The sequence below is a fragment of the Mobula hypostoma genome, chromosome 1, assembly GCF_963921235.1.
Source record: "Mobula hypostoma chromosome 1, sMobHyp1.1, whole genome shotgun sequence".
Lineage (NCBI taxonomy): Eukaryota > Metazoa > Chordata > Chondrichthyes > Myliobatiformes > Myliobatidae > Mobula > Mobula hypostoma.
This window is the reverse complement of record NC_086097.1, coordinates 44,591-66,796: the sequence shown is the minus strand read 5'-3', so window position 1 is coordinate 66,796 and position 22,206 is coordinate 44,591. Positions and strand designations below refer to the sequence as shown.

Here is a 22,206-nt window from a genome sequence, read left to right as displayed (position 1 = left end):
TGGTTTCTTCAACTCCCACTCTGTGACTCTATACACCAGCATATCAGTGTGCCTAAGGCTACTGCAGAACAGCACAGCGCAAAGGTCCTTCTGACCACCATATTGTGTTGAAGCAATTTAATATGTAACAACTAATCCCTTTTGCCTACACAGTGTCCATACATTTCCATTTCCTATACATTCATTTGCCTTTTTGAGAGCCTCTTAAACACCTCCATTGTATTTACCTCTACCACCACCCCTGACAGTGCCTTCCAAACGCCCCCACCTCTCTGTGTATATGAGAAAAAACGCCATGTACATCTCCATAAGAGCATCAAGACTGAAGATATAGCAGCAGAGTTAGGCCATTTGGCCCATCGAGTCTGCTTCACCTTTTCATCGTGGCTGATCCATTTTTCCTCTCAGCCCCCAATTTTTCCTGCCTTCTCCCTGTATTACTTCATGCCCCGACCAATCAACAATCTATCAGCCTCTGCCTTAAATATACGTAAAGACTGTCTTTATGTCTGCATTCGATATGTTCAGTACCTGGTAGTTTTTTTCTTTCACCGTCTATTTTGTGATTGTCTCTGCAGAGTCAAGGCCAAGATGAAGTTGAAGAATTTAGAAAGGTGATCACATTTCTTTAAATCTTCATGTTTCTTTTGAATTGTGCCTTTGCAGCCAGTTTTAGTGAAATAGTTCTGTGATGCCTGTAGAATGGATAGGTTGGGTTTGTTTTCCTGTCATCAGGAAGATTGGGGAAGCGGATATACAAACTGTTGAAGGGTGTATGTGGGGTGAATGGTGAGAAACGTCCCTGAGCAGAAGTTTCTCTAACTGCAGGCAAAGGAGATTTCAGGGGATTTGGTGGAAGAATTTCTTCACCCAGAGGGTTACATGCTGCCTGATGTATGGTGGAGGCAGAGACCATCACAGAACATGGAATGGTACTATACAGGAAAAGACCTCCAGCCCAAAGTGACTACATGGCCATAATATCAATCCAAACTAATCCCGTCTCCCTGCACGTGGTCGAAATTCCTCATTCCCTGCCTATCTAAATGTCTCTTCTGTGTTGCTGTCATATCTACTTTCACCATTTCTCCTGGCAGTGTGCTTCAAGCAGCCACCATTCTCTGTGTTGTATATTTGCCTCACAAATCTCTTTTAAACTTTCCCTCTCACACTGAGCCTATGTCATTGGACCATAATATATAGGAGCAGAATTAGGCCATTCAGCTTATCAAGTCTGCTCTGCCATTCCATCATGGCTGATCCCAGATCCCACTCAACCCCCATATTCCTGCTTTCTCGCTATATCCTTTGATGCCCTGACCGATCAGAAAATGACCAACTTCCGCCTTAAATATACGCACGGACTTGGCATCCACTGCAGTCTGTGGCAGAGCCTTTCACAGATTTACTACTCTCTGGCTAAAAAAAATTCCTCCTTGCCTCTGTTCTAAAGGGTTGCCCCTCAATTTTGAGGCTGTGCCCTCTAGTTCTGGATCCCCTAATCATAGGAAACATCATCTCCACATTGACCCTATCTAGTCCTTTTAATATTTGGTAGGTTTCAGTGAGATCCCCCCGTATTCTTCTAAATTCCAGTGAGTACAGGCCCAAAGCTGCCAAACCCTCATTCCCGAATCATCTACGTGAACATGCTCTGGACTCTCTCCAATGACAACACATCCTTTCTAAGGTATGGCCTGACTAGTGTCTTATAAAGTCTCAGCATTATCTCCTTGCTTTTATATTCTATTTCCCTTGAAATAAAGCAACACACATCAAAGTTGCTGGTAAACGCAGCATCTATTGGAAGAGCTTCAGTCGACATTTCAGGCCGGGACCCTTCGTCAGGACTAACTGAAGGAAGAGTTAGTAAGAGATTTGAAAGTGAGGGGGGAGGGGGAGATCCAAAATGATAGGAGAAGACAGGAGGGGGAGGGATGGAGCCAAGAGTTGGACAGGTGATTGGCAAAGGGGATATGAGAGGATCATGGGACAGGAGATCCGGGGAGAAAGACGGGGGGTGGGGGAACAGAGGATAGGCAAGGGGTATAGTCAGAGGGACAGAGGGAGAAAAAGGAGAGTGAGAGAAAGAATGTATGTATAAAAATAAATAACGGATGGGGTACTAGGGGGAGGTGGGGCACTAGCGGAAGTTTGAGAAGTCGATGTTCATGCCATCAGGTTGGAGGCTACCCAGACGGAATATAAGATGTTGTTCCTCCAACCTGAGTGTGGCTTCATCTTTACAGTAGAGGAGGCCGTGGATGGACATGTCAGAATGGGAATGGGACGTGGAATTAAAATGTGTGGCCTCTGGGAGATCCTGCTTTCTCTGGCGGACAGAGCGTAGGTGTTCAGCAAAGCGGTCTCCCAGTCTGCGTCGGGTCTCGCTAATATATAGAAAGCCACATCGGGAGTACCGGACGCGGTATACTGTCCACCAGAGAAAGCAGGATCTCCCAGTGGCCACACATTTTAATTCCACGTCCCATTCCCATTCTGACATGTCCATCCACAGCCTCCTCTACTGTAAAGATGAAGCCACACTCAGGTTGGAGGAACAACATCTTATATTCCGTCTGGGTAGCCTCCAACCTGATGGCATGAACATCGACTTCTCTAACTTCCGCTAGTGCCCCACCTCCCCCTAGTATCCCATCCGTTATTTACATTTATACATACATTCTTTCTCTCACTCTCCTTTTACTCCCTCTGTCCCTCTGACTATACCCCTTGCCTATCCTCTGTTCTCCCCCCCGTCTTTCTCCCCGGATCTCCTGTCCCATGATCCTCTCGTATCCCCTTTGCCAATCACCTGTCCAACTCTTGGCTCCATCCCTCCCCCTCCTCCTCCTGTCTTCTCCTATCATTTTGGATCTCCCCCTCCCCCCTCACTTTCAAATTTCTCACTAACTCTTCCTTCAGTTAGTTCTGACGAAGGGTCTCGGCCTGAAACGTGGACTGAAACTCTTCCAATAGATGCTGCCTGGCCTGCTGTGTTTACCAGCAACTTTGATGTGTGTTACTTGAATTTCCAGCATCTGCAGAATTCCTGTTGTTCCCTTGAAATAAATGTCAGTATTACATTTGCCTCCTTTACCACAGAAGAAGAATAGCCCTTAACTCAGCAGTGGAGTTATTGGGGCACCATCATGACAGTGTTTCCATAGCAAGCTATTCTTGTTTTTACGAGGCCGAGTTGCTGCTCGACGCTCAACCCGACCTGGATTCAAACTCGGGAACCTTTGCTCCGGAGTCCGGCGCTGATATTATTGCACCACCAAGCAGGACAATTACCACAGACTCAACCTGTAAATTAACCTTCTGGGACGTGGCATCAAAGGTTACAGGGAGAAGGCCAGGAACTGGGGGTTGAGGAGGTGAAAAAAAAAGGATCAGCTTGAATGGTGGAGCAAACCTGATGGCTGAATTCTGCTTATATGTCATGGTCTAAATCATTGACAAACAATGTGAAAAGCGCAGTCCCAGTACTGACCCCTGAGGAACACCACTAGTCACTGGCAGCCAACCAGAAAAGGCTCCTTTTATTCCCACTCGCTGCCTCCTGCCTGTCAGCAATTCAGCTATCCATGTCAGTATCTTTCTGTATCACCGTAAGTTATTATCGACTTGGATCGACTAGTCTTACACTCTCTGGAATTTAGAAGATTGAGGGGGGATTTGATTGAAACATAAAATTCTAAAAGGATTGGACAGGCTAGATGCAGGAAGATTGTTCCCAATGTTGGGGAAGTCCAGAACGAGGGGTCACAGTTTGAGGATAAAGGGGAAGCCTTTTAAGGACCGAGATGAGGAAAATCTTCTTCACAGAGAGAGTGGTGAATCTGTGGAATTCTCTGCCACAGGAAGCAGCTGAAGCCAGTTGATTGGCTATATTTAAGAGGGAGTTAGATATGGCCCTTGTGGCTAAAGGGATCGGGGGTATGGAGGGAAGGCAGGTACAGGGTTCTGAGTTGGATGATCAGCCATGATCATACTGAATGGCAGTGCAATCTCGAAGGGCTGAATGGCCTACTGCACCTATTTTTTATGTTTCTATTATCTTGATAATCGGATTCATGTGTAGCACTTTATCAAACTCCTGAAAATCCAAGTAAATGATATTCTCTGCCTTTCCTTTTTCCACCCTGCCTATTATTTTCTTGAAAAGTTCTTAACAGATTTGTCAGTCAAGATTTCCCTTGACGGAAACTATGCTGACTTTGACTTATTTTGTCATTAGTTTCCAAGTACCTCGAAACCTCATGCTTAATAATAGACTCCAACACTTTCCCAACCACTGAGGAATTATATGCTAACTGGCCTATAATTTCTTTTCTTTTGCCTTCCTCCCTTCTTAAAGAGTGGAGTGACATTTGCAATCTTCCAGACCTCTGGGACCATGCCAGAATCGAGTGTTTTTTGAAAGATCATGACCAATGCATCTATTATCTCTTCATCAACCTCTCTGAAGACTCTGGGATGTAGTCCATCTGGCCCAGGTGACTTATCCACCTTAAGACCTTTGAACTTGACTAGCACTCTTTCCTTTATAATAGCAATGGCACTCATTCCTGTTCCCTGACACTCACTTCTGGCACATTGCTAGTGCCTTCCCCAGTACCCAGTAAGTTCATCACACAAAGGAGAAAATCTGCAGATGTTGGAAATCCGAGCAACACATACAAAATGCTGGAGGACCTCAGCAGGCCTGGCAGCATCTGAAAAAAGAGTACAGTCAACATTTCGGGCCGAAACCCTTCAGCAGGAACTAAGTTCATCTGCCATTTATTTGTCCCTATTACCACCTCACCTGCATTATTTTCCAGTGGTCCAATATCAACTCTCATCACCCTTTTATTCTTTATTTAACTGAAAAATCTTTTGGTATCTTGTTTTATATTATTGGCTAATCTGCCCTCATATTTCATCTTTTCCCTTCTTATAGCTTTTTTAGTAGCCCTTTGTTGGATTTTAAAAGCTTCCCAATCATCCAGCTTCCTACTCACTTTTGCTACATTATATGCTCTTTCATTGGCTTTTATGCAGTTCTTAACTTCCTTGTTAACCACAGTTACCTACCCCACCATTTGAGAACTTCTTCCTCTGTGGGTCATATCTATCCTGCCCCTTGTGAACTATTCCTAGAAACTTCAGCCATCTCTGCTCTGCCATCATCCCCACCAGTATACTCCTCCAATCCACCTGGACAAGCTCCTCTCTCTTCTCTCTGTAATTCCCTTTATTCCATTGTGATACAAATGCCTTTGAGTTATACTTCTCCCTCTCAAATTGCAGTATCAATCATATTATGATCTCTGCCTCCACAGAGTTCCTTTACATTAAGCTCCTTATTAAGGTCTGGCTTATTACACAACACCCAGTTGAAGACAGCCTTTCCCTGAGTAGGCTCAAGTACAAGCTGCTCTAAAAAGCAGCTAGTAGGCATTCAACAAATCCACTCTCTTGCGATCGACACCAACCTGATTTTCCAATCCCTTTGCATATTGAAGTTCTCCCATTACAATTGTGTCATTACCCTTATTACATACCTTTTCCAGCTCCCTTTGCAATCTCAAACCCACATCTTGGCTACTATTTGGAGGCCTAAATATGATTCCCATAATGGTTTTTTTAATCTTGTAATTTCTTAACTCCATCCACAAAATTCAACATTCTCCGACCCTATGTCACCTCTTTCTAAAAGTGTAATTTAATCTCTTGCCAATAGAGCCACACCACCTCCTGTGTCTTCCTGCCTGTCCTTTTACTACAAAGTATATCCTTTGACGTTGAGCTCCCAACTATGGCCTTTCAGCCACGACTCAGTGATGCCCACAGTGTCAAACTGACCAATCTCTAATTGCACCACAAGTTCGTCCACCCTATTCCGATTGCTACACACATTTAAACACAGCAGCTTCAGTCCTGCATTCTTCGCTCTTTTGAATTTTGCCTCTGTGGTGCAATTTAACTCTTCGCTCTGTTGGCATTTGTATCCAATCACTGGCTTGTCCTTCCTTACATTCATGTTACATCCATCACCTACTAGTAAACCTTCTGGCTCATCCTCAGCTTTGTCATACTGGTTCCAATCCCCATGACATATTAGTTTAAAACACTCCCAACAGCTCTAGTAAACCTGCCTGCAAGAACGTTGATCCCGCCCGGATTCAAGTGCAACCCATCCCTTTTGTACAGGTCCCACCTGTCCCAGAAAAGGTTTCAGTGTTCCAGAAATCTGAATCCCTGCCCCCTGCACCAATTCTTCAGCCACACATTTATTTGCCACCTCGTTCTATTCCTATCCTCACTGTCACATGACACAGACAGCAATCTTGAGATTACTACCCTTGAGGTCCTGTTTCTCGGCTTCCTTCCTAACTCCCTATGTTCTTTTTTCAGGATCTCCTCCCTTTTTCTTCCTATATTTTTAGTAGCAATATGTACCATGACTTCTGGCTGCTCGCCCTTCCTTTTAAGGATATTGTGGACGCATTTAGAAACAGCATGGACCCTGGCACCTGGGAGGCAAGCTAACATCCGTGTTTCCTTTTTGCCTCCACAGAATCACCTATCTGTCCCCCTCGCTATAGAGTCCGCTAGAACTGCTGTCATCCTCTTCAGTTCCCTACCCTTCTGAGCCACAGGGTCAGACTCAGTGCCACTATTGCTGCCCCCAGTTCAGTCACCACCACCCCCCCCAACAGTACTCAAACAGGAGTACTTATTGTTGAGGGAGACAGCCACAGGGGTGCTCTCCATTACCTGACACTCCCCCCTCCTTCTCCTGATAGTCACTCATTTATCTGTCTCCTGTAGCCTTGGGGTGACTACATCCCTCTAGCTCCTGCCTATTGCTGCCTCACTTCCCCTAACAAGAACGTCATCGAGCTGCAGCTCTAGTTCCCTAACACTGTCTCTAAGGAGCTGCATCTTGATGCACCTGGCACAGATGCGGCCATCAGGGAGGCTGGGAGTCTCCTGGAAATCCCACATCTGACACCCAGAACAGAACTCTAGCTCTGTAGACATATCCCCTATTGTCTCTGGAGTTGAATAAAAAAAATAAGGAATGAACTTACCTAGCCTCCACCTCTTCTCACTGAAGCTTTGTTGAGCCAAAACCTTCCTACTCTGACTTAGAATACTACGACGACGACAGCCGCTCCCACGATGACCGGTTTTTAAAAGCTCTTTGTTGGACCTGCATGGGAATGCCCTCTAGTATTTGACATTTCCATACTGGAGAAAAAGATTATCTACCCAATGTATAATAATTTTATATGCTATCAGGTCTCCTCAGTCTCTTATGTTCCAGAGAAGCCAGTCCAAGTTGTTCTAACTTCTCTTTGGTAGCGAAAACATTCCAATCAAATTCTTCAAATGAGCTCTAAAATAGCATGGCTATAAGGCTGATGCTGTGTATTCACAGATGGATTTTGTACAGATAAGTAAATTTTGGAAATCTTGAGTAACATATTTAAAGTTCCAGAGGAAATGAACAGGTCAGGCAGCATTTATGAAGGGAGAAAAACAGTTCAAGCTTTTGGGCCAAGACCCTTTGACTGGAAAGAAAGGTGGCAGAAGCCAGAAAAAGGTGGGAGAGGGGAAGGAGTATAAGCTGGCAGTGATAAGTGAGACCAGGTGAGGAGGAAGTTAGGTGGGTGGAGGAGGGGTGATGAGCTCTGGGAGAGAATAGATGGAATAGGTAAAGGGCTGAAGAAGAAAGAATTAATAGAAGAGGAGAATGGACCATGGAATAAAGGGAGAAGGAAGGGAACTAGAGGGAGATGATGAGGTCAAGGTAAGAGAAGAGAAGGGAGAGAGAAGGTAACCAGAATGGTGAATAGTAAAAGAAGTGGGAAGGTGGAGAAACAGTGGAGAACAATGAACATGTTAGAGAATTTGATGTAAATGCCATCAGGTTGGAGGTGGAAGAGGCAGCAGTGAACAGACATGTCAGAATGGGAGTGTTTAGTCAAATTGAAATAGATGGCACCAGGAGATTAATGCTATTGTGGTGTAACCCAATCTCTAATGTCTTTTTCCATGTTGTATGGCCATATCTCTCCAATTAGAGTTGCTTATTGAATGTGACGACTAGCGGGGTGGAGAGTGAGGGCAAGCGGATTTCTGTCTTTTGTGCAGGTGGAGGAATGTGGACGTCAGAAGAGAGCAAGTCACAGTTAAATGAAAAGAAAAACATCTATAAAGTTTTGGCGCAAACACGAGGAAATCTGCAGATGCTGGAAATTCAAGCAACACACATCAAAGTTGCTGGTGAATGTAGCAGGCCAGGCAACATTTCTAGGAAGAGGTACGGTCGACGTTTCGGGCCGAGACCCTTTGTCCTGACGAAGGGTCTCGGCCCAAAACGTCAACAGTACCTCTTCCTAGAGATGCTGCCTGGCCTGCTGCATTCACCAGCAACTTTGATGTGTGTTGCTGTAAGGTTTTGGTCAGTATCCAGGCTAGATGGGATGGGCGAAAGGGCCTTTTTCTGTGTTGCAGTGCTCAGCGACTATCTGTGAAGTATTCGTGTGTATTATGTCATTGGTGCAGAACTGTTATTGACTTGTTCATTGAATCACGATTAGGAAAATAAGCCTTGTGCTAAATATTAGGAAATTAAATGTCATCTTCCTGCCTCCTCCCACCACATGGCATTGAACCCAGAGTGTAAAAGCCTGGATTATGTGAACCCTTTCCGTATTTTGGGAGCTATTGTTACTCTGATGCATTATATGACCTTTAGCCGTTGAGGAAAGAAATGTTTGGCAACACATGGTGTCTCACTACCTGAAATGAAGGAGCATCAAGAAAGACAATGAGGTCTCCCCATTTCTTGCTCAGGAGCATGAACAGTGGAAAGTTTGCACTGTCTCCAAAACCACCCACTGGCTGCATCGATCACCAGTGACTTCACGTGCAGCAGACCAATGGAAGGCTATCAGGGCCTCTGCAATTCCCTTCCTCTTTCCTGAGCAGTCAATGAATAGCATCATAAAGCAGGAGTGACCCCTTTTGGCCTAACTTACTGGCCTTGATCTTTGCTCACCCCATCTGCATTAGATCATATCTCTCTACACTTTATCTAGGTACCTGTACAAATGCTTTCTAACTCCAGCTGACCTTAAGCTCGCCATTCCCACACAAGGGCCATAGCCAACACTGCAGTTGCAGGTTCCAGCTGTAGGTGCATACTATCCCATTTGGAATATATTGTCATTCCTTCTTTGTTTCTGGGTTTAAATCCTGGAACTCTCGCACAACACCACTGTTGGGAATCCTCACCAGAAGAACAAAAGTGGTTCAACGGCTTCAGAGATAGGAAGAGATGCACAGTTAGTGTTGAATGTGCTGGTAACACACAGATCCTAAAAAATATATTGCATGTTCTTTAGTTTTGATGAATCAAGCTGTGTGTGTGCTTGGTGTTAAGCAGATACCTTGATACACACCTGTATTTCATGTGAAACCTGTGGATTTTGATTTGTTCGAGAGTGTTGGACTCTGCTTGTTTTCTTTATTTATTACTTTTTTGACATTTCTGTTCCTGTGAAACAAAACGTTGTGTTTGTTAATTGTGTGGGGGATGTGAAAAAGGCATTAAAGGTTCTATTGATATATGGTACCAGATAACCTAACAGAAAGAACTACTGATTTACTGCAATATTTTTCCCATGTGTAGCTGGAAACAAATATTTAATGTGCTATGAAGTCCTACATTTTAAAGCCTGATAATTGATTATGCAAAGCAAAACCATGTTAAAATGCCTGTGTTTCAGTGTGGAATGGAAGGTTGAGCGTTGTAACCAGTTTTGCTTCTTATTTCCCTGCAGCCTTCGGGAGGGATCTGCCGCTACCTCTCTCGCGCCTGTTGTGCTGCACTCCCTCTTCAGTTGCTCTTGCTCTTTTTATTGCTGCTCGCCTTCCTCCTGCCTCTCATCGAGGAACAGGACAGCTGCAGTGTGGTCAACAACTTTGCACGGTCGTTCTACCTGATGCTGCGATATCAGGGTCCACCTCCAACGTAGCCAGATGTGTTCTCATTTCTCACAGCACATCCAGTGCAAGCAGCTCCCTCATCTTACTCTGAACGCTGTATCCGATATAGCCAGCCTAGAACTGACTGGTGTCCGTTTCATCAGATATGCTGCAAGATTTACTCCATTTTCTTGTCCTCTTCATTGTAACAAAGCAGTATTCATCTCTTATGCCTGACAGTATGAGGCAGAAGATTTTTTTTTAAGTGTTGAAGCAGTGAGATAATAAGATCTGCTTTGCTTAACATTCATTTATGGTATTTAGCTGACATTTCTCGTACAATAACATCAGATTATTTTATAAACTTTTTAAAATTTATAAGCTAAAAATAATTTATTAGGAAGGATGTTTAATCATGTTGAAGTTTCAGGCTAATATTTGAGATTGTAATCTTCACCTTATATTGAAACAATGAGACCTGATTTTTATTTGTAGAATTTTAAGGAGTGTATCTTCGTGAATTTTGTGGGGGTTTTTTTGTTTATTAATGGCCAGAAAAGCATTTATCTGTTACAGTTACCCATGGTGAAGTTTTCTCAACTGCAGAGCAGTTGTGTAAATTAGAAATGATGAGATAAATGATAAGTTCAGTTATAAATGATACTGGCAATTACATGGTTAATGTTTGGCCACCTCATTGTTGTTACTTCTAAAGACTTTAAAATAATTATTTAGAACCTCACAAAAGAAATGATTGTTCAGCCTGTCTTACTTGGGTAAAAATTTGAAGGAGCTTTATAATTAGTTCCAGTCCCCTGAAATTAAGGCCATAAGACATAGGAGCTGAATTAGGCCATTTGGTTCCTCAAGTCTGCTCCACCAGTCCATCATGGCTGATTTCTTCACAACCAATTTCTCTGTGTTATTACTGATCAGTTTCCATTTCTCTCAAACAGATTTCAGATTGTAATGGAAGTAATTAACTGGGAATAAAGAATTATCAGTTAACTGGAATCCACTGATTGAAAGGTGGCAAATTAGTTTCAGTAACTTGAAGTAGAATTGGACTTGCATTTGAGGCAAAAAAATTGCAGGACTGCAGAGAAGTTAAAAAATGGGGTTGATTTTAAATACTCTTGAATAGAAAAAAAAAGTCAAAAGCATAGTTTATTGTCATCTGCACAGGTGCAATGAAATACTTACTTGCAGCAGCATTATAGGTACATAGAATCAGACTTGTGTAACCTGAAATGTAATGTTTTTATATTAATGTTTCTATAATATAGTGACTGAAGTTTCTGGAAATTTTTTATTGATTACTTGTGAATGAATGGATATTCAAAATCATAGTTAATCATTCTCTACTTAAAAGAGAATGAAGCAGTAGAATAGCGGTTGGCGGTTAGCATCTTGCTGTTACAGCACCAGTGATCCAGGTTAAATTCAGCTGCTATCTTAAGGAGTTTGTACATCTCCCTGTGATCACATGGGTTCCTTTTCAATGCTCTGGTTTCCTCCCACATTCCAGAGACATAAAGTTAGTAGGTTAATTGATCATATGGGTGTAATTGGGTGGCTTGGGCTGGAAGGACCTACTACCATGCTAGATCTCTAAATGAAAACCACATTATTCTAGACACCAGGCAGCACCCTGGTTTCTATTCTGTACCATCTCCAAAGCCTCCACATCCTTCCTGTAATGGGGTGACCAGAATTAGATCATAAGACATGGGAGGAGAATTAGGCCATTTGGCCCATTGAGCCTGCTCCGCCATTCCATCATAGCTAATTTATTATTCCTCTCAATCCCATTCTCCTGCCTTCTCCCCATAACCTTTCACACCCAGCTTAATCAAGAACCTGTCAACCTCTACCTTAAATATACCGAATGACTTGGACTCCATAGCTGTAATTCCCACAGCCAGGCTACTCCCTGATTAAAGAAAATTTTCCTCATCTCTGTTCTAAATGGATGTCTCTCAATTCTGAAGCTGCGTCCTCTGGTTTCCCCCACTATAGGAAACATCCTCTCCAGATCCACTTTATTCAGACCTTTCAAAATCCAATAGATTGCAATGAGATCTTCCCCTCACCCCTTCTGAACTCCCGTGAGTACGGGGCCAGAGTCATCAAACGCTCCTCATATGTTAACTCTTTCATTCCTGGAATAATTCTCTTGAAACTCTTCTGGACTCTCACTAGTGCCAGCATGTATTTTCTTAACAAGGATCGCAAAGCTGCTTACAATGCTGTAAGTGTAGTCTAACGAGTGCCTTATAAAGCTTCAGCATTATGTCCTTGCTTTTGTATTCTAGACCTCTCAAAATGAATGCTAACATTGCATTTGCCTTTCTTACCACTGACTCAGCCAGCAAGTTAAGTTTAGGAAATCCTGCATGAGGACTCCCAAGTCTCTGCACCTCTGATTTTTGAATTTTCTCCCCATTGAGAAAATATTCCACTCCTTTATTCCTTCTGCCATTTCTTTGCCCTTTCTCCCAATCTGTCTTAAGTCTTTCTGTAGACACCATGCTTCCTCAACATTACCTGCCCCTACAGCTAACTTTGTATTGTCTGCAAACTTGGCCACAAAGCCATCAATTCTTTTATCCAAATCATTGACATATAATGTGAAAAGAAGTGGTCCAAAAAACAACTCATGCGACACACCACTGGTCACTAGCAGCCAACCAGAAAAGGCCCCCTTTGTTCCCATTCTTTGTCTCCTACCAGTCAGCTTATCTTCTATCCATGCTACTGCCTTTCCTGTTAAACCATGGGCTCTTGTGAATAAGCCTGGTGTGTGGCACCTTGGCAAAGGACTTCTGAAAATTCAAGTAAACCACATCCACTGAGTCTCCTTTGTCTATCCCACATATTATTTCCTGAAAGCATTCCAACAGATTTGTCAGGCAAGATAAACCCTTTGGTAAACAATGCTGACTTTGGCCTATTTTATCATGTGCTTCCAAGAACCCTGAGACCTCATCCTCAATAAACAAAAGAAAATCTGCTAATGCTTGAATTTCAAGCAACACACACACGAAATGCCAGAGGAACTCTGCAGGCCAGGCAGCATCTATGGAAAAATTCATAAATCCTGCTGACCTGCAGAATTCCTCCAGCATTTTGTGTGTGTTGCCTTAATAATAGACTTAATTAAAGTTGGGCTAACTGGCCTATAATTTCCCTTCCTCTGCTTTCCTCCCTTTTTAAAGAGTGAGGTGGCATTTGCAATTTTTGAGTCCTCAGAAACCATTGCAGAATCTAGGGATTCTTGAAAGATCATTACTAATGCCTCCACAATCTTCAGCTACCTCTTTCAGAGCCCTGTGATGAAGCTCATCTGGTCCAGGTGATTTATCTAACACTAACTCTTTCAGCTTCCCAAGCACCTTCTCCTTCATAAAAGCAACTGCATTCACTTCTGTCCCCTGACACTCTCACATTTCTTGCATTTTGCTAGTGTCTTCCACAGTGAAGACTGATGCAAAATACTTAAGTTCCTATGCCATTTCTTTTTCCCCCAGAAATGCACATAATACACCCAAGTATGGCCTGACCAAAGTTTAGTACAGCTGTAACATTAGTTATAGAGATGTAAGGCACAGTAAAAGGCCCTGAGCCCATACATGCCCATGTTGGCAAGGATGTATGTTTAATCCCATTACCTGTCTACACATTTAAATGTATCTAATGTACCTGCATCAACCACTTCCACTGTCAGCTGATTCTGTGTATCTAGTATCCACGGTGTTGTTTATTTGATCCCCTTAGATTCTTCTTAATCCTGTCACCTCCAAGCTTAAAACTATGTGTTCTAGTTTTCAATTCCACGACCTTGGGAACTTTCGCTTGCAGCACTTCAGGGAATGCAGTGATTCAGGTAAGCAGCTCACTGCCACCGTCATCATGCCAACTCAGGATGGACAATTATTGATATTGTCTTGTCTTGGAATGTCCACATCTTTTAAATAAATAAATATAATTCTCATTTCTAACCTCTCACTTCCATACATTGTACTCAGTCTGTCATTTGATTACCCATTCCTGTATCCTAGCTATATCGCTTTGCAGGCATTTTGTCTTTCCTCAGCCTGACTTTGTATTAATAGCAAACATTGGCACAATATCGATTATCCCTTCATCTGGATCATTTCTACAAAAAGTGAATAGTAGAACACACAAGATAGGTAACTCCAAAGATTCTTTTCCATTCAGACTAGCCAATAATATAAAGCTTGATACTGAAAGCATTTTCAGTTATACAAAATGTATAAGGGAGGTGAGAGTTGATATTGGACCACTGGAAAATTATGCTGCTGAGGTAGTAATTAAGGGGGGGAGGCGCAAAGAAATGGCAGATGAACTTGCAGGGTACTTTGCATCTGTCTTCAGAGCAGGAGCAAGTGCCTTTGCTATTGCAAAAGAAAAAATGCTAGGCAAACTCAAAAATCTTAATGGGGTTAAGTCACCTGGGCCATATGGACTACATCTTAGAGTCCTGAAAGAGATTGCTGAAGAGATAACAAATGCATTGCTCATGATCTTTCAATAAACACTTGATTCTGGCATGGTTCCAGAGGACTGGAAGATTGAAAATATCACTCCACTCTTTAAGAAGTGAGGAAGGAAAAAGAAAGGAGATTATAGGTCAGTTAGCCTAACCTCAGTGGTTGGGAAAGTGTTGGAGTCTATTATTAACGATGAAGCTTCAAGGTTCTTGGAGACTAATGATAGAAAAAGTCAAAGTCAGTATAATTTCTGTCAAGGGAAATCTTGCCTGACAAATCTGTTAGAGTTCTTCGAGGAAGTAGCAAGCAGGGTGGACAAAGGAGAGTCAGTGGATGTCACTTACTTGGATTTTCTGAAAGCGGTTTGATTAGGTGCCACACTTGAAGCTGCTAACAAGATACAATCCTATGGTGTTACAGAAAGTTACTGGCATGGTTAGCGGAATGGCTGAGAGGCAGGAGGTAGTGAATGGAAATAAAAGGGGCCTTTTCTGGCGGGCTGCCGCTGATTAGTGGTGTTCCTCGGGGTCAGTATTGGGACCGCATTGTTTGTCAGTGATTTAGATCATGGAATTGATGGTGTCGTGGCAAAGTTTGTGGATGATACGAAGATAGGTGGAGGGGTAGGTAGTGCTGAAGAAACAATATGATTGCAGCAACATTTAGACAAATTGGAATGGGCAAAAAGTGGCAGATGGAATACAGTGTTGGGAAATGTATGATGATGCATTTTGGTAAAAGGAACAATAATGTGGACTATTATCTAAATGAGGAGAAGGTTCAAACATCAGAGGTGCAGAGGGACTGAGGAGTTCTCGTGCAAGACTCCCGGAAGTTTAATTTACAGGTTGAGTCTGTGGTAAAGAAGGCAAATGCATTTATTTCAAGTGGATTAGAATGTAAAAGCAAGGAGATAATGCTGAGGTTTTATAAGACACTAGTCAGACTGAACTTAGAATTTTGTCAACAGTTTTGGGCCCCCTAATTGTAGAAAGGATGTGTTGTCATTGGAGAGAGTCCAGAGGACGATCATACAGATGATTCGGGAATGAGGGGGTTAACATATGAAAAGCGATTGGCAGCTTTGGTCCTGTACTCACTGGAATTTGGAAGATTGTGGGGGCGGGGGGGGGGTATCTCATTAAAACTTCCTGAATGTTGAAAGGACTAGATTGGGTGGATGTGGAGAGGATGTTTCCTATGACGGGGTATCCAGAACTAGAGGGCACAGCCTCAAAATTGAGGGGTGATGCCTTACAGCAGAGGTAAGGAGGAATTTTTTTAGCCAGAGAGTAATAAATTTGTGGAATGCACAGACTGTGGTGGAGGCCAAGACAGTGCATATATTTAAGGCAGAAGTTGATCATTTCCTGATTGGTCAGGGCATTAAAGGATACCGTGAGAACACAGGTGTATGGGATTGAGTGGGATCCGGTATCAGCCATGATGGAATGGTGGAGCAGACTCGAAAAGCTGAATGGCCTACTTCTGCTTCTATCTCTTATGGTCTTAATGGAAACTCATGGCTTCTGTGTTAGCGGGAAAAATAAGATGAAAAGTGGCAGTTGGAAGTTAGTGCAGACAAGTGTGAGGACCAACCAGGGTAGGTCTTCCAAAGCAACTGATAGGGAACGGAGCACTGTGGTAGAACAAAGGGATCTGGGGATACAGGTCCATAATTTGTTGAAAGTGGTGTTGCAAGTAGATGGGGTTATAAAGAAATCTTTTGGCACACTGACCTTCATAAATCAATGTATTGAGTACGGGAGATGGGATGTTATGTTGAAGTTGTATAACACGTTGGTGAGGCCTAATTTGGATTATTGTGTGCAGTTTTAGTCACTTATCTACAGGAAAGGTGCAAACAAGGTTGAGAGAGTGCAGAGAAAATTTACAAAAATGTTGCGGGGTCTGGAGAACCTGAGTCATAAAGATTGAATAGATTGTGACTGTATTCCTTACATGTAGAAGATTGCAAAGAGATTTGATAGAGATATAAAGTTATGAGGGATATAGATAGTGTTAAGGCAAGCAAGCTTTTTCCGCTGAGGCTGGGTAGGACTACAATTGGAGGTCATGGGTTATGGTTAAAAGAGGAACTTGAGGGGAAATTTCTTCATTCAGAGGGTCATGAGAGTGTGGAATGAGCTTCCAGCATATGGTGCATGCAAGGTTGATTTCAACGCTTAAGAGAAGTTTGGATCGGGACATGGATGGCAGGGATACAGAGGGCTATAGTCCCGGTGCAGGTCGATGGGAGTAAGCAGTTTAAATGGTTTCTGCATTAATAGATAGGCCAAAGATTCTGTTTCTGTGCTGTACTCTGTGACTAATGCATCATCTCACACTTGTCTGCATTAAATTTCAGGATTCCTGTGAAACAAATAGTTTCGTGGTTGAGAAGCACAGAGTCACATAGCTTGGGATTGGCCCTCCTGGCCACATTGCCCTGACTCCCCATTATACCTATCTAAACCGCTGGATTTATTTTCTGATCCTTATGTTTCTTCCAGGAATCAGAAATGACAAGCAGTCTTAATTCCAAGATTTCAGTTTACTTTGGAGTACAAACAAACATACAAGTACAAGGCAAACTAAAGAAAAGGCTAAGAAACACTACTAATAGGTGTATCGATGCGAAGACAGGAATAAAGTCAAGATGCTGCTCTGAAAAATAGATAAGACATTTGTCAGGTCGGAATAAATTAGCTAATAGGCCACATAATTAAAACAATGATGTCACATGAGTAATGTACTAATGCTTAGCCAGTGACAAATGAGAAAGGTAGTAAATGGTCAGTTTCGCTGTTATGCTGCTTTCTGCCAGTAAGTGGGGATGAGCCACCACATACTGTGAAAAATACATGAGTTTGTTAAAAAGTAAAAATTTTATAAAAAGTATTTTAAAAAACTGGTTTCCAACAAAACTAATCTCATGTATCTTCATAGGGTCAGTAGCATTCTATGCCTTGGAAATTTATCATATGGTCATCAAGTTATACAGCACATACTTCCTTAATGTTGTCATAGTACTGGGGTAGTAGTGATGTGCTCTCACTACCTAGCAAATCTTTTCAATTAGCTCTGACAACCAAGTCCAGCTCTTTGCGTTCCTGTGTGGCTTAGCTACTAAGCCCAACAGAACTGTTTCTACTGACGGGAGAACAGGCAAAGTTGGATTACTGACGCCATAAAACCAGGGAGTTAGGGCTCCTCAGGTGTGGTTGGTAGCTCATCTAAGAGAAGGGAAACCCTGATCTCAAACCTGCACTGCCTTGTGGTTATACTCACTCATAGGGGAGGCTACAGGAGTAAACCCCAAGGAAACAATCTTTAGCTGGAGTCCCTCAGACAATCCTAAGGATAATGGTTGAGCACTACATAGATAAGGAAGAAATTGAGGGGGAGGTGTTAGAGAGGTTTCCTGAGAGTAAACTTGAGACCCAGTTACAACTAGAACAAATGAAGTTAGAGAGATTTAAACTGGAGGCTGCTGAAAGAGAAAGAGATAAACAAACGCAGTTTGAGATGGGGATAGAGAAGCTAAGGCTCGAGAAAGAAGTTGCTGGTTCTAAGGAGCTGGTTGTACTGTTTGTTACCAGTCAGGAAGTTAAACTGGTCCCTCCATTTGAGGAGACTGAGGTTGATAAATACTTCCATCATTTTGAGAAAGTGGCTCAGAGACAAAAGTGGCCAAAAGAAAACTGGTCTCTTTTGTTACAGGGTGTAATTAAGGGTAAGGCTCATAAAGTTCACTCTGCCGTATCAATTGGAGATGCAATTAATTATGACACAGTGAAACGGACTGTACTTAAAGCCTATGAATTGGTTCCAGAAGCCTATAGGCAAAAGTTTAGAAATTTGAGGAAATCTGTGAACCAGACTTATATGGAATTTGCTTATGAGAAATTTGTGTGTTTTTACCGGTGGTGCACATCTAAAAATGTGAATGATGATTTAAACAGCTTGAAAGAGTTGGTTTTAATTGAAGAATTTAACAGGTGCGTCCCTAATGACATAAAGGTATATTTAGATGAAAAGGATGCTGCCACTTTGCAGGAGTCTGTTAAATTAGCAGATGAGTATGCTTTAACCCACAAGGTTAAGTTTACCCCGAGTAAGAGCTTCCAAAAAAGTAGCAGGGATAGTCAGGGTAAACTAGACATTAAATCTGAGACTAGTGACAAAAGTAAGGATGCCAACTAAGCCAATCACTGATGATTCAAAGATGGATTCCACCATTTATCCCTCCTGTGCAGTAACTCGAAGTATGGCTAAGAAGTCAGCCAATGCAGATAGTTCTGTGCAGGGTGGTTCTGCTACCCATGATAGACAAAATCAGGATTCAAGTTTTGATGACTTGTCAGGGACTTTTCTGCCTTCATTAGTTCACCAGGATCCAAGTAATAAATCTAACGAGAAAGATTTATTTCTGTTTAGGAAGGAGTTTATAACAGAACAGAGACCCTACTTTAAAAGAACAAGCTCTCTCAAATGATGAGATAAAGAAAGTGCCAGTTGGATATTATATTAAAGATGGATTGTTAATGAGGAAGTGGAGACCACCTGCTATACCTGTGAGTGAGGGATGGGCAATTGTTCACCAAGTTGTGGTTCCTAAAGACTATAGGAACGAGATTTTAACTTTGGCCCACAGTATGCCCTTAGGTGGCCATTTAGGTGTGAATAAAACTAAAGAAGGTTATGAAAAAACTTTTCTGGCCTAATTTGAGGAAAGATGTTGTGACCTTTTGTCGACCTTGTCACACTTGTCAAGTTGTGGGTAAACCTAATCAGGTCACTCCAGTGGCCCCAATGCAGCCTATACCTGCATTCGGTGAACCCTTTTCAAAAGTTATTGTGGATTGTGTTGGTCCTTTGCCAAAGACTAAAGCTGGCCATCAGTATTTATTAAGTATCATGTGCACAGCATCCAGATTTCCCGAGGCAATACCTCTCAGAAATATAAAGGCTAAAACTGTGGCAAATGCTTTGTTTGGTTTGCCTAAAGAAATTCAGTCTGACCAAGGAAGTAATTTTACATCTGGATTATTCCGGCAGGTAGTTTATGAGTTCGGAGCTAAGCAGATTACGTCATCTATGTACCATCCGGAATCACAAGGGGCTTTAGAGAGATTCCATTCCACTCTCAAAACAATAATTAAGACATGCTGTGTTGAATATAAGAAGGATGAGGAAGTTCCTTTGCTTTTATCTGCAGTAAGAGAATCAGTTCAGGAATCCCTAGGCTTTAGTCCATTCGAACTTGTATTCGGTCATAGAGTTTGGGGACTTTTGACCTCGTTAAAGGAACAGTGGGTTAATGAGGACGTACATATCAATTTACTGGACTATGTTTTGAAGTTTAAAGAGAGATTACACCAAGTCTGTAGTCGAGCGAGACAAAATTTAAAGATTTCTCAAAACAAAATGAAGCATTGGTTTGATAAACAGGCTCGTAAAAGGAATTTCCAAGAAGGAGATAAGGTATTGGTATTATTTCCAATGTTGACAAATCCACTTCAGGCGAAATTTAATGGACTGTATGAAATAGTCTCTCAAGTAAATGATGTAAATTATGTTGGCAAAACACCTGATCGACGAAAATCAACACAGATGGCACATGTAAACATGATGAAACCATATTTTGACGAGCAGGCACCATATGTGAGCGTGATTGTCAAAACAAATGAGTCTGGCAATCCTGGGAATGAAATTAATTGATTCATCTGAGGTTTATTCTAAGACAAACATTGTCTCCGTCAGATGAACAAATTCGGCTATTCTAGAAAACATTGATAACAAATTCGCCCATTTGCAGCAACAGAAACGATGGCAAATGAAGGAATTAATTTTGAAGTTTAAAAATGTATTTCCTGATGTTCCAAACTGAACCACAGTCGCATCACATGACGTGAATGTTGGGAGTGCCCAGCCGATTAAACAACACCCCTATCACATGAAAAGAGAGCAGTTTGATGGAGCGGGCGACGGAGTAGAAGGAGACAGAGTAGTAAGGCTTTGTCTCAAGAGGCTTCGGCGAGCAGAGGCTGTGGACAAGCTTCACTCCAAGTGAGGTAAGGCCGGGTAAGTTCCTTTAAAAGGAGAACGGTCTGCAGCGGTATTTTATTTGAAGCAAGGGAGGCAGGGAGGCTGTAGCGTATTGGGTAGGTCATTCAGCTGAGATCGGCCCCGTGGTTTCTTCATCCTGCAGCAAGTGGGAGATCAGGGATACTTCCAGTGTCCTTGACGACTATGTGTGCAGGAAATGTGTCCAGCTGCAGCTTCTGGCAGACCGCATTGAGTGGCTGGAGCTGCAATTGGATTCATACTGGAGCATCCGCAATGCTGGGAAAGTCATGAATAGCACTTTCAGTGAGTTGGCCACACCGCAGGTAAAGGCAGAAAGGGTATGTGTGGCCACTAGACAGCGTAGCAGTAGGCAGGTAGTGCAGGAGTCCCCTGAGGTTATCTCCTTCCTAAACAGATATACTGTTTTGGATACTGTTGGGGGAGATGTCTCATCAAGGGAAGGCAGCAGCAGCCGAGTTCATGGCACCATGGGTGGCTCTGCAGCACAGGAGGGAAGGAAAGGAGTGGGAGAGATATAATGATAGGGGATTCGATTGTAAGGGGAATAGACAGGCATTTCTGCGGCCACAAACGAGACTCCAGGAGGGTATACAACAGGAATTCTGCAGATGCTGGAAATTCAAGCAACACACATCAAAGCTGCTGGTGAACGCAGCAGGCTAGGCAGCATCTCTAGGAAGAGGTACAGTCGACGTTTCAGGCCGAGACCCTTTCTCAGGACTAACTGAAGGAAGAGTTAGTAAGAGATTTGGAAGTGGGAGGGGGAGAGGGAGATCCAAAATGATAGGAGAAGACAGGAGGGGGAGGGATGGAGCCAAGAGCTGGACAGGTGATTGGCAAAGGGGATATGAGAGGATCATGGGACAGGAGGTCCGGGGAGAAAGACAAGGGCAGGGGGGGAACCCAGAGGATGGGCAAGGGGTATAGTCAGAGGGAGAAAAAGGAGAGTGAGAGAAAGAAAGTGTGTATAAAAATAAATAACGCATGGGGTACGAGGGGGAGGTGGGGCATTAGCGGAAGTTAGAGAAGTCAATGTTCATCCCATCAGGTTGGAGACTACCCAGACGGAATATAAGGTGTTGTTCCTCCAACCTGAGTGTGGCTTCATCTTTACAGTAGAGGAGGCCTTGTATAGACATGTCAGAATGGGAATGGGATGTGGAATTAAAATGTGTTCCCACTGGGAGATCCTGCTTTCTCTGGCGGACAGAGCGTAGGTGTTCAGCAAAGCTGTCTCCCATTCTGTGTCGGGTCTCGCCAATATTGTTAGGCCACCTAACAGTAGTAGTGAGGTTGGGGATGGCATTAAACAGGAAATTAGAAATGCGTGCAATAAAGGAACAGCAGTTACAATGGATGACTTAAATCTACATATAGATTGGGTGAACCAAATTGGTAAGGGTGCTGAGGAAGAGGATTTCTTGGAATGCATGCGGGATGGTTTTCTGAACCAACATGTCAAGGAACCAACCAGAGAGCAGGCCATTCTAAACTGGGTATTGAGCAATGAGGAAGGGTTAGTTAGCAATCTTGTCATGCGAGGCCCCTTGGGTAAGAGTGACCATAATATGGTGGAATTCTTCACTAAGATGGAGAGTGATATAGTTAA

At 42.8% G+C, this 22,206-nt stretch overlaps 1 protein-coding gene across 1 annotated transcript in view; it reads left to right on the top strand.

Annotated features, from left to right (window-relative positions):
* syne3 (spectrin repeat containing, nuclear envelope family member 3) overlaps nt 1-14,303 on the top strand; it is a 165,487-nt gene extending 151,184 nt beyond the window's left edge. Inside the window, exons 12-13 of the mRNA XM_063042679.1 lie at nt 579-614; nt 9,846-14,303. Of these exons, the coding sequence (XP_062898749.1) occupies nt 579-614; nt 9,846-10,040 (231 nt within the window). The 3' untranslated portion in view covers nt 10,041-14,303. The remainder of the gene's footprint in view (nt 1-578; nt 615-9,845) is intronic.
* Nucleotides 14,304-22,206: the final 7,903 nt, after the last annotated feature.